At 29.0% G+C, this 13824-nt stretch overlaps 2 protein-coding genes across 2 annotated transcripts; both read left to right on the top strand.

Moving 5' to 3' along the window:
• The first annotated feature begins 1758 nt into the window (after positions 1 to 1758).
• Positions 1759 to 4581, top strand: LOC107614721 (heat shock cognate 70 kDa protein-like). Its single transcript, XM_016316862.3, has 2 exons — positions 1759 to 1978; positions 2960 to 4581. Exons 1-2 carry the CDS (start codon positions 1759 to 1761, stop codon positions 4579 to 4581), a joined length of 1842 nt encoding a protein of 613 aa, XP_016172348.1.
• A 1823-nt stretch (positions 4582 to 6404) lies between these two features.
• Positions 6405 to 7835, top strand: LOC107614719 (uncharacterized). The gene has a single exon (XM_016316861.1). The coding sequence runs from the start codon at positions 6405 to 6407 to the stop codon at positions 7833 to 7835; it is 1431 nt and encodes a 476-aa protein (XP_016172347.1).
• The last annotated feature ends 5989 nt before the right edge of the window (positions 7836 to 13824 follow it).

A 13824-nucleotide genomic window follows, 5' to 3' on the forward strand; every position in this document is an offset into this window, starting at 1 on the left:
ACATCTGAAAACTTTCCAATGGTATATAATCAGTCTTTCTAGTAATACTAGAGCACCCCAACAATCAATAAAATACATCATCAAAATCGATAAAATTAACATAAACCATCCACAAGGATTTGGATTCTCTAAATTTTGAATTTTACTATTACCATTTATTTTATAGGTGGGACCAAGAGAAAACATAAAAGAAGAGAAAATATTTAATGGTGAGATTTCACTTTATTTTCTAAAATAAAAATCTAAAATTTAGAGGATCTAAATTCCATTCACAGAATAAGTATCTCAAATCGAACAAAAAAAAGACAATACAACTAATAAGTTATATTTTAATATTTATCGCTACATTAAAAATAACATATTAAAATTTTATAAAAAATAAATAAATTTACTGTATTAATAAAATAAAAATGGCACCACTTCCTTTTCTTCTTCTCTTCTCGTCGACGAACCCTCTCTCCCACTCTTGGTTCTTCTTTTCTTTCTTTCACAAATGAGAGATTCAAATCTCTCTCCCCCTCTCACCGTGGCTTAAGGCCAGTTTTTTTTTTTATTTATTTTGTTTTATTTTTAAGATGTGAATCACACTTGAGTTGAGTTGGAAATCTACCAATATATTTTAACATAGGATCCCGCTAGCGATCGAGTTACAAAACTCTCATACTATCTAGATGGTTTGCTTAAACTGATTTTGAAATTCACCAAGAATCGAATTATTAATTTTTTGGATTTAGCGTTCTAATACCATGTTATGATATCACTCATTCCAAAAATTTCAACTAATAAGAAAATGTAACACTAATAATTATATCTCTAATATTCTCTAAATCTCCATTATACACATTGTACAAATATTCCATTGGTTCCTCATACTTTCTTTTTAACATAAAATATTAATGTATTGTAATAAAGTCTTTAATCTAATTAATGGACAAGGAGTGAGTGTCTGGCCGTCTGGGTGTACATAAAGATGGCCATGCGTATTTAATTGGTGATTATTTAATTCATTTAATTTTGATTAAACTCTAAAGTAAAATAACAAAATAATTTTATACGTTTATTTAATTATTTAATATTATATTAATAAAAATAATTATTTTTTATATTAATTATATAAAATATTTTGTATAATTATTTAATTATATTTTTTATATAATTATTTATGTATTTAATATTAGAAGAGCTTATTTTTGTCGATATAATATTATATAATTATATGTACGTATAAAATTATTTAAATTTTTTATTTATTTTATAAAAGAAAATTTATAACAAAAATTTTTAAAAAAAATATTAAAGATTATTAAAATTGATTATTTTTAGTCACTTAACTATTAATTCAATTTTTTTAATCTATTTTTTAGGTTAATAATATATTTTATTTTATACTTTTAAATATTGATAACTAATTTATAATAAAAAACAATAAATTTTTATAGATTTCTAACATTTTTTTTTTGAAAAATTTAATTATCTTATTATCTAAGGTAAAACAAAAATATTATTCATATATTAAAATACAAAATACAAAATACAAAAATATTATTCATATATTAAGTGCTGGTTATAAAATACAAAAGTTGCTGACTTTTTCTATTAAAAATATGAAAGAATTAATTAAGTGGTGGTTAAACCAAGACTTGCGAGTTACGATAAAAATATCCAAAAAATGGCTTCTAAATTGCAAATCCTACTATTAGTTAGATTTGTTTAAGAAGATTTGATGATTCCGCTTAGCTTGTTGTGAATCCAACGACGATGGCCAGAAAGAACGAAGGACATGCAGTGGGAATCGACCTTGGCACAACATACTCGTGTGTTGCCGTATGGCAGGAGCAACATTGTCGCGTGGAGATCATTCATAATGACCAGGGCAACAGAACAACACCTTCCTACGTTGCTTTTACTGCTAATCAGAGGTTAATTGGAGATGCTGCTAAGAACCAGGCTGCCGCTAACCCAACTAACACTGTCTTTGGTACACTAATAATAATCTTCTTAGCTCTTACTTTCAATCTGTGAATGTGTTTTTTTCTTGCTTTATAAATTACACTATTTTTCTCAATGTATCTTTAGATACATGAAAAAGATCATAACGTAAGAAACTCCACGTTGTCTTTGACTTTTACTTCTTATTCTTATTTTCTTTTGTTTGTTTTTGCTGTAATCTGTGTTTTTTGCTGGATTGTTATGCTCCATCCATCTTCACTGTTTGGTGAAAGTGAAGTTAGAATCTTATTGAAAAGAAAATGTACAGCAATCGGTCGTCAACCATTTTTTTTATTGTTACAAAAACTTTTTTAACCGTTATCCTTGAAAGGATTTAAAGTTTAGGACATAGGTGGTCGGCGGTGGTGGTTGGCGGCCAAAGATGAAAATGTGGGGATTTAGTTAAGAGTACTGTTAGATGGAAGGAAAAGAAGGAGATAAATAAGAAAATTGTAGATATAAGATTAAAAAATTAATTTAAAAGAATGTTAGCGGAAGAAATTGACTACTAAAAATTCGTTCCTTGTTGAACTCTATTGAAAATACAGTATTAGTAGTTTAGTACATCTGAGGGTTTTTCCTTAAAGAGAGAAATATTAGAGTATCATTGTAATTTATTATTTCTGGCAATTATTTTTAGTTATTATTTTTAGTAACCTAACAATGAATTTGGATTTTCTAAGGTAAAAAAATGGAAAAGTAGTAAAGTAAAAGATTAATTATTACTAATTTTATAACTTTTATGAAATATATGTCTTGCTAGTTATTATTTTAGTCTAATTTTTCATTTTATCACTTTATCAATTTCTTTTTATTTTAACAACTCCGACATTGTCTAATGACTCTCTAATATTCTTGTCCTGTAAATTCATTCAAAATTTGACATATACAGCACTAAATTTTATGTAATTTTATATTTGGCTTCAAAGAATTAAAGATTTCTTGTATCATCTTTCCTTTTGCTCTTCAGATGTTAAGAGATTGATCGGTAGAAAATATAGTGATCCAATTGTGAAGAATGATATCCTGATGTGGCCGTTTAAGGTCACTGTTGGTATTGATGATAAACCAATGATTGTTGTTACATACAAGGATAAGGAGATCCACTTTTCTGCGGAAGAAATTTCATCTATGGTTCTCACTAAGATGCGAGAGATTGCTGAGGCATTCTTAGAGTCACCTGTCTGTGAGGCCGTTATTACAGTGCCTGCTTATTTCAATGACTCTCAGCGCAAAGCTACCAGAGATGCTGGCGCCATTGCAGGTCTCAATGTGATGCGAATAATTAGTGAGCCAACGGCTGCTGCTATTGCATATGGACTTGACAAAAGATCCGATTGCACAGGAGAGCGGAATATCTTCATCTTTGATCTTGGTGGTGGTACTTTTGATGTATCTCTCCTTACCATTAAGGGTAAAGTCTTCCAAGTTAAGGCTACTGCGGGAAACACTCACCTTGGTGGAGAGGATTTTGATAACAGAATAGTGTGTTACTTTGTTAAGGAATTCCAAAGAAAGAACAAGGTTGACATTAGTGGCAATGCCAGAGCCTTAAGGAGACTGAGGACTGCTTGTGAGAAGGCGAAGAGGACATTATCATACTCTGCTACTGCCACCATTGAATTAGATGCTTTCTTTAAAGGAATCGACTTCTATTCGTCAATCACGCGTGCTAGGTTCGAAGAACTTAATATGGACCTCTTTAGACACTGCTTGGAAACGGTAGATAGGTGCATCTCTGATTCGGAAATGGACAAATCAAGTATTCATGATGTAGTGCTTGTTGGTGGCTCTTCTAGAATTCCCAAAGTGCAGGAGTTGTTGCAAGAGTTTTTCGAGGGAAAGGAGCTTTTTACGAGCATCAATCCTGATGAAGCCGTTGCATATGGCGCAGCTGTTGCGGCTGCTTTGTTGAATGGAGGCATTAAGAGTAGTGCCCCAAATTTGGTGCTACAGGATGTTACTCCTCTGTCTCTTGGTATAGCGACAATAGGAGATGTAATGGGCATTGTGATTCCAAGGAATACTACCATTCCTGTAAAGAAGTCAAAGACTTTTTGGACGACCTGTGACAACCAATCGTCTGTGCTTGAAGAGATTTATGAAGGTGAGAGGACAAGAGCCAGCGATAACAACTTGCTTGGTCAATTTAGACTTTCAGGAATCCCTCCTGCTCCTAAAGACCATCCTGTGTCGATATGCTTCGATTTAGATGCCGATGGCATCCTAAGTGTAACTTCTGAGGAGAAGACCACTGGCATCAAAAACCAGATTACCATAACAAATGACAAAGGAAGATTGTCGCAGGAAGAAATCGAAAGGCTCATTGAGGAAGCCGAGAGATACAAGGTTGAAGATGACAAGTTTCTTGAGAAGGTCAAAGCAATGAATGCTTTGGATGATTATGTCTATGACATGGAGAAAGCCTTAATCGGTTCTAAGCTTTGTCCTGCAGATAAGAAGAAGCTAAATTCTGCAATTGTTAAGGCTAGAACTCTGCTTGATGATGGTAACAAGGAGAACATAGAAACTCATGTGTTTGTCGAGTGTCTTAATGAATCTAAGCTCATTTTTGAGCCCATTATAGCTTAGACTAGATAGTTTTGCTCATATCTTACTTTTGTTGAATTTTTAATGTTGTTTGTAATGCAAATCTTTATGACTGACATTTTCTGTAGGAGATTTGGAGTTGATGATAGATACATTCTGTAAAGGTTTTTTTATGCACAGGTCTTGTAGATTTTGAATGTGGTAAATGCTAATCCGTTAGACTGAATTGGACGCACTATAAAAATGTTCCTTTATAAAGATCACTTATTTCATTATTATTATATATTCTGGTAAAAACCAACTTGAATTGGTCGAGTAGCTAACTCACTCGTTCGCTTAAACAAGTGTTGAGGGTTCGAATCTCGTTTTATGTATCCAGCAACTCATTTATCAATAGCAGATCTTTAAATAAAATTATAGTATATGTTTCGTGCACATTGTATAATTTTTAACTTGGCTATGGAGATGGGGTTCTAAACTTTTATATTCAAGTAGATGTTTAAAAATTCAAATTAAATCATGTTTTTCAATCAATTCAATATTTAATCATAGAGAGTATACAAGATTCACTATCCAACGATGGTGATGAGAACAAAAGGATCATATGTCTTGGTGATGGAAGTGGTGACTATTGCCCAAACTTGAGGCTTAAAGAGAGAGATTTCATGATGTCAAGGAAAAACTTTCCAGTATGGGTTTGGATTTGCGAAGACCTTTTGCTTCTTAAGGCTGAGCTGAAATCCATGCAGGAATGGACAAGGACTTGAGCAAGTTTTGTCTCAATTAATCCACAAAATTGCTTAGTTTAAAACTTAATATCTTCAATTTGTTACCGTTTGAAGAAAATTTTTGTTCACAACTCATGAAAAGTTCTAGTTTTGAGTTAACATCTATCTATTCTATTATATAAAAATCGGATTTTTATACTTAATGATGGAGCTGATGTGGCATGCTTCTAAGAGTGTTTCTCGATTTATTTTTTTTAACGCATTAAATACAAGTTATTACGATAAACTAACTATATCAACTAATTAATTTGATTAGATATTTAAATATCATATAATTTATTATAATTTATATCAATTTGATTTGGTAGTATTTCCTAATTTATTTATTTTAATATTCTGTTAGTATTTTTTAATTTATTTCTTTTAATTTATTAAATCAAATTTATTCTTTGTACTAATTAATTAATTTGATTAATTTATTAGTCACTAAAATATTAAATTTATGAATAAAATAGGCAATTGAAATATTTTTAACTAATAATTAAATCAAATAAAATCAAATCATATATATTGAGCTAAATTCAAATCATGAATTAAGGACTAAATTAAAATAAGATAATTTCTTACTTATTCAAGTTGAGTGCAATAAATTCAAATTAATTTTGATAGATAATCATAGTTGTCTGGTCTACTATATATAAATGGCCACATAAAATTATAAGAATCGTAATTTTTATCGCTCTTGCTATTTCAACTCTTCTTTTCTTCTTTTTTTTTCTTTATGTATAATTTATTTTAGGGCAATTTACGCATCTAAATTGTTTGATCTCCAATATTACGCAAATACATTGTTTTAGTTTTTAATACGCAAATGCATTGTTTCTATATTTTATGTAAACCGCTACTGCCTGCCGCGGTTTATGTGTGAGTGTGTGTGTGTGTAAACCGCTGCTGGCAGCAGCGGTTTACGTGAGTGTGTGTGTGTGTAAACCGCTACTGGCAGTAGCGGTTTACGTGTGTGTGTGCGTGTGTGTAAACCGCTACTGCCAGTAGCGGTTTACGTGTGTGTGTCTGAATGGGGCTGCCTATATAAACCATAGAGGGGCCAAATGTGGAAAAGTAGAGTGTTATTCACAAATGGAGGGGGGGGATAGTTTTGTGGCTCTGGTTCACTGCTCTGAAAAAATTCAAAAGAGCAAAAGGCATGGTGTAAAATTCACAGATAGAGAACCGCTTAGTGTTTTTATCCGATCTTCGAATACGTTGGCGGAGATTAAGCAAAGCATATTACGGAAGCTCGGTGTGTGTGGGACGAAGTGGGTAAAAAAATTATTTTACAAGATTCCCATTGATATTGTCTCAACTGGTGTGAGATATGAGACCTTCGTGATCGGGTCGGATGAAGACTTGCATGTCTTGTTTCACTGCAGGCGTAGTTTTCCGGAGGTGAGGGTAACTGAGCTGTTTGCAAAGTTGGAAGATGGTGTGGATAGCTCAGGGGCATCGGCCCCTAATCCTCAGTCGACCCCAGCCGGTGGTGCCTCAACATCGATGTCTGTGTTAGCAGTGGCAGTTCCGAATCCGGAGCCCGAACGTGCTGGGGCTGTTCATGCATATGTTGGTCCTGTTGTTCTTGATTTTGAATGCGATGCCGGACCGGATCGGGTTGAGAATGCACTGTTTGACGATGATTTAGATGAGGAGCCTGTCGATATTGGTGGGGACAGTGATGATGATATTCCAAGAGGCGGACGTTCAGCCCATGGATGTTCCGGTTCTGCAACACAGGAGTACCCTCCCCACCTCTCTTCTTTGAACTTGGAAGCCATCGGCCAACAGCAGAATGCTGATGCAACATTTGATGGGCAGGGGATGCATGATGGGACAAATATGTCTGAATTTCAGATTGGCCAATCCTTCCAGAGTAAAGAGGAAGCCGTGTTGAGTGTGAAGGATTACAGTATTCGGCGTGGAGTTGAGTACAAGGTTATGGAGTCCGACAACCTGAAATACCAAGGGAGATGCAAGGAGTTTGGTAACGGGTGCACATGGTTGATTCGGATAGTCATGCGGAAAAGGAAGAGCACATGGGAGGTTAGGAGGTACAACGGTCCGCACACGTGTATGGCCACATCGATATCAAGCGACCACAAGCAGCTTGATTATCATGTTATATGTGCGAGAATCTATCCATTGGTTCGAGCTGATGCGTCGGTGTCTATTAAGGTGTTGCAAGAGGCAACGGAGGCGACTTATGGATTCATGCCTAGTTATCGGAAGGTGTGGTTGGCGAAGCAGAAGGCAGTAGCGCAAATATATGGCGATTGGGAGGAGTCATATGCTGATCTGCCTCGGTGGATTCTTGGGGTCACATGCACGATGGAAGGTTCGATTGCTCTATTGAAGACGTCCCCGGTTAGGGTGGGTGACCAAGTTGACGAGGATAGAGTCTTCTTTCATCGGATGTTCTGGACGTTTCCTCCGTGTATTCAGGCTTTCCGCCACTGTAAGCCGCTGATAAGCATCGACGACACAAATAATTTACTTATTAACATCCAGAAATTTTAAAATATTGTAAAGATTTAAAATTTAAAACTTCATATCATACAAATATCCTAAACAAACTATAATAATTCACTAATGTCAACTATCCCGTTCCCTTAACTAAACCAACATTAATTAGCATAACATTCATTAAATGGAATTGAATTTCAGGTAACTAGGCATATCTATAACTAACCAAGAAAAACTAAAAACACTAAACCAAGATTAGTGAACTAACATCCTAACATGCGAATCGTAAATTCAAACTACAACAATTAATCTATAAATTCTAATTCGTCTACCTAACCTACAATTTTTCTGACTAAGATATGCAAAGACTAGAAAAAAATAAATATTAACTAACCTCGTCACCAATAGAACCGGCAATATGCGCAACACCGTTCAGTCGGTACAGGTTCCTGCCTGCCATGATAACTCGCCAGAAGTCGCTGTTGAGGAACCTCGGGCCCGCTCACAACTTGCTCTGACTTCTCTCTACAATTTCCTCTCTCTAGAAAACTCCTCAAGCCTTCTAAACACATAATCCGCGGCTACAACCACGGTTTATATAGGCAAAGCATCACACGTAAACCGCTACTGGCAGTAGCGGTTTACACACACGCACACACACACGTAAACCGCTACTGCCAGTAGCGGTTTACACACACACACACACACTCACGTAAACCGCTGCTGCCAGCAGCGATTTACACACACACACACACACTCACACATAAACCGCGGCAGGCAGTAGCGGTTTATGCACACCTATAAACCGCTACTGCCAGTAGCGGTTTACATAAAATATAGAAACAATGCATTTGCGTATTAAAAACTGAAACAATGTATTTGCGTAATATTGAGGATCAAACAATTTAGTTGCGTAAATTGCCCTTTATTTTATATATAAATGTATCCAAAATGAGAAAGTACGGATGAGTGTTTTATTGATTGTTTATTTGATTAATATATCTCAGTTTGAGCATTCTACTACTCTGGATAGAAGTTGACCTGTAACAATTCAAAGTGGTCAATGTATTTTTTTATAGTATTAGATAGAAAAATATTTATTAAAATGAATATACCCATTGTAATGAATTTTTTTCAATTGTTATATTTTTATGTCAGTCGTGTAAATTCTTTGAAGGCACAAGATAATAAAATACGTTGACTTTAATATCATTAGAAGCTAAATTTAATGGTTCAAATAAGCACCACTAATTATATTAAAAAAATAATTTTGTAATAATAATGTGATTTATATATTAATTTTTTTAGGTAAATTCATTTCAAAATGTAGAAATTAGACTCAATTACGCTAAAATTTTAAAGGTAATATAGAATTTGACAACAAAATTAACATTCATTAAGGAAATAAATTTATTTATGACTATTTTCTAATTATAAATAATAACCAGACTTATGAAAAAATATTAATGTCATCATTTTTATTAATTAAATCATAATATTAGGTAGTTGATAGTTTTATAGGCAAAAATTATTAAGTAATTACGTAAAAATTAGCAACGAACAAGCAATAAGAATTCAAAAAAAAATCTATTATATAATACCAATTTCATAATTGAAATATGTCACATATCATATTTTCATATATTCTATTATATAAAACTCAGGTTTCTGCACTTAATGATGGAATTGACGTGACATGCTTATGAGGGTGTTTAGCAATTTGTTTCTTTTAACTTATTAAATACAATTTATTATGATAAATTAATTATATCAACTAATTAATTTGATTAGATATTTAGATATCACATAATTTATTATAATTTATATCAATTTGATTTGGTAGTATTTTTTAGAGTAAAGTATCGTTTTTGTTCCCAACATTTGGGGTAAATCCTATTTGTATCCCTAACGTTTAAATCGTCCTATTTGAATCCCTAACGTTTGTAAAAGTGATTCAATGTTATCCTGTCGTCAATTACACATCATGAGCGCTTTAGTTTGAGTTTTAAAAATCTCTTCTTGAACTTAGAATACAAATGTCTGGGATAGAATCGATGATCTACTCCGAAAAATAGCTCATCAAATGTTGAAACTAATTCCTACAACATTTACATAATTTACTTTCTAGGGACATAATTGAATCTAAACACAAATAGTGGGTATAATATTAAAATCGACCACATCTAAGTGAGACCTAATTGAGAATGAATACATCCAAGTGAGAATAATTGAAAAATATAATCTGATTTGTTAGTATAATTGATAGTAGGATAACATTGAATCACTTTTATAAACGTTAAGGATATAAATAGGACGATTTAAACGTTAGGGATACAAATAGGACTTACCTCAAACGTTGAGGACAAAAACAATACTTTACTCTATTTTTTAATTTATTTCTTTTAACGTTCTATTAGTATTTTTTTAATTTATTAAATTAAATTAATTATACTAATTATCTGTATTAATTAATTAGATTAGATTAATTAATTAATCATTAAAATAATAAACCTATGAATAAAATAGGTTCTTGAGATATTTTAAACTAATAATTAAATCAAATCAAATTATATTTATTGAGCTAAATTTAATTCATGTGAATTAGGGACTAAACTAAAATAAGATGTTTTTTAATTATTCAAATTGAATGCAATAAATAAAATTAATTTTGTTAGATAATCATGATCTTCTGGTGTTCTATATATAGATAGCCAGTTAGCCACACAAAATTATAAAAATCATCATTTTTATTGCTTTTGCTGTTTCAATTTTTTTATGTATAAATATACTCAAAATGAGAAGGTATAGATGAGTGTTTCATTAATTGTTTGTTTGATAAATATTATAGTCTGAAAATGTCTCAATTTAGGCATTCTACCGTTGTCGATGGAAGTTGAACCTCTAATAATTCAGGGTGACCATGATATTTTTTATAGTATTACATAGAAAAATATTTTTTAAAATGAATATACCCATTGTAATTAATTTTCTTTGTCAATATATTATCTTTTACCTAACAAACAATATCCATGTTGTATTATTTTTATCAGAAGTCATACATAATTAATTGATAATTCTATATATAAAAATACTCATATAGTAACTAAATACCATATAATTATCTCGCTAAAATTAATTCTCCTATGATTATGCTAATGTATAGCACTATTAGATGAAAATTAATTGGATTACATTTATTTCCAACCAGGTAGATGATCTTTTAGGCCTAATCACGGTCCGAGTTGATGAAAATATAAAAAATGCTAGCAATACAAATACTTTTTTATTTTTAATACCCAATAATAAATATATAAATTAAAACAAATATTGTTTCGTACAGAATTATAAAATGTATAGCATATTCAAAACATATTCAATCCGTATTAACTGTAATTATTTATCAATTACATTATGACAAATCTGGTTATTAAAAAGGATTAAAATTAACTTAAATATACACAATATTATTTTATGCTTTTTATTTTTAATTTATTATCATAAAAAGTCATGCATATTATAAGAGAACCTCATCTTTTTACCAATGGTTCTTCTATACAATGGTTTCTATATAAAAAAAAAAGACATAATAATATTGTGTTTGGCAAGAATATATGGGATATTGAAAGATTGAAGCATAAGTTTAATTCTTAACATATTCGTAGATAAAGTGTAAAGTAGATAAAAAGACAGCTAAAAAAAAAAAATAGTTAAAACTTCCTCAATACTAACAATCGTAGTGTATGATAGGTGTTCTATAACTTTTTTGGATATGATTGTTTCTTTATTATTATATGTTGTTCTGTTTAATTTATGCTAAAAAGACTTATGATAATAATCTTATTGTGGTAGTGTAAAAGTTGTAGGTATTATATTTATTTTGTATGCTCTTAAATCTCATGTTCTTGATGAATATTTGTGACTGAGTGATTATTAAAAGAAACTGGTTTAATATCTATTTTATATTCTATTTAAATTATAATAGTGAGTAAATACGATTTTTTTATAAAAACAACGTTTAAATAATTATAAAATTAGATTATACCACAGATGATAGATAAATATTTTGGCATTAAATCTGTTATAAAATAAATTTTTAGGAATAGAATGTTGTATTATATAATTTAGTTATATTTTTCTTATCTTCAATCTATATTATTTAGATTGGTATATTTCTAAAAAGGTTATTCAATTTTTTTAATTATTTAATCAAATCAGTTACAAACTAATTAATTAGGTTGATTAAGTATCTAGATATCTTATAATTTAATATAATTTAATTTATATAAATATGTAACTTTTACAGTTTTATTATTTATTGTAATAAATTATAGAGATAATTTTTGCAAGTTATAATTTATTTTTTTACCTGCATATTCAACTTTTAAGAATAATTTTTTTAATTTTGTATTTATAAATAAATTATTTTCTATTTTAATATATGAATTTTTTTATTGCACAATTCACTTTATCAAAAATAAATTAATTTATGAAAATTTAAACTTGAGTGCTTGGTATTGTTAAACTCAAACTTTAATTTATTTTATCATATTATTACATAAATATTCAATTCTTTGATTAAACACTTATTTGATTACGAAATGACATTATATGTTACTTTTATATTGGCAATTAAATTTCAGTTACTATACAAATATTATATTTTAGGTAATTGTATATTTTTTTTTGTTATTTTAAAAATTATTATATAATTTTAAGGTCATTTCATTATGTTTATTTTTTAAAAAGTATTGCCATTATTGGAGAGTAACTAATATTTGTGATAGTCTAAAATTGAGACATAGAGATACAAAATATTAATATACTGAATTTTCGAAGTATAAATCTTAAAGTAAATATATGTGATCATAATTAAAAGTCTTTATTTTATTTCAATTTGTTCAGAATATGTTTATCTTAAATTTTATTTCTTTATTAATTAATATTTTTTGTATATTTAATCATCATTAATTTATATAAATTAAAATATATAACTTAAAAAAATAGATACATGTCTAAAAAATGAAAAAATATTTATTTTTTTTGTTAGTAAAAAATTTATGTCGCTTTAGCTTTTTTTTTTTTGGCATTATATCTTATATTTTTATTATAATTAAAAGTTAGAGGTAAATTATTAAATATAAATTAGTAAAAAAAATATAATACTTAATAAATTATCATAATCACATTTAAAGATATTTAAGCTATTTTCATATAATAAAAGTGATATGCTTTAAAAAATATTTATATATAATTTACTAACAAATATATGAGATATTTATTATAATTTTTATTTTTAATAAAAATATTATTGTATTAAAATGATGCATTTTAAAAATGTATAAATGAGATTTTTATTAAAAAAAATTAATAAAAAAGTAAATGCAACTTTATTTTAATTTTATTCTTAATATTTAATTCTAATTTTTCTTTTAGAGTTTCAATATGTTTCAATTATACCATTAGGGTGAACAAAATTAATTATAACTAATCAATTATATTATCTGATTTGACTAAAATTAAATAAATATTAAATTATTTAATAAATAATAAATAAAAAATAAAATAAATGAATTTAATTTAAATTATTCTCTTATTATTTTCTATATCTATGAATCAAAATGTACTTTTATGTATTTTGATTAATAATTCTTAAAGGAGTTATTATTTTATTTACTAACATTTTAAATTTTTTATAATATTTTCATAAAACTTGATTAATTAATAGGTTCTTCTTCACAATGTTTTTCTTGAATTTTTTAACAAAAATATATCTTAATTTTTGTCTTTCATATATTCATTGATTATACTAATTTTTTTATAGTGTATTTTTATCAATTACATGCATTATTTTTCTGTCTTTTTTTAATTTTTTAATTATTTTATTATCTTATTTTTAATTATTTATTTTACTTTCACTCCTTATATATTTATTGTATTTGAGTTCATCTTAATTTCAATTTCATAGTTAAATTTTAATTAGATAAAATTCAATAGTTTCTTTTTCAAAACATGCTTAAATATATTATCTATTATATACAATCAT

This window comes from Arachis ipaensis, chromosome B9, assembly GCF_059453495.1.
Source record: "Arachis ipaensis isolate K30076 ecotype BB chromosome B9, ASM5945349v1, whole genome shotgun sequence".
Classification (NCBI taxonomy): domain Eukaryota; kingdom Viridiplantae; phylum Streptophyta; class Magnoliopsida; order Fabales; family Fabaceae; genus Arachis; species Arachis ipaensis.

Bases quoted from the DNA above. Each gene is read 5' to 3' on its own strand.
- LOC107614721 (XM_016316862.3), top strand. From the start codon at position 1,759: ATGGCCAGAAAGAACGAAGGACATGCAGTGGGAATCGACCTTGGCACA. The intron at 1,979-2,959 runs GTACACTAATAA...TTTGCTCTTCAG, and splicing joins CCCAACTAACACTGTCTTTG to ATGTTAAGAGATTGATCGGT.
- LOC107614719 (XM_016316861.1), top strand. From the start codon at position 6,405: ATGGAGGGGGGGGATAGTTTTGTGGCTCTGGTTCACTGCTCTGAAAAA.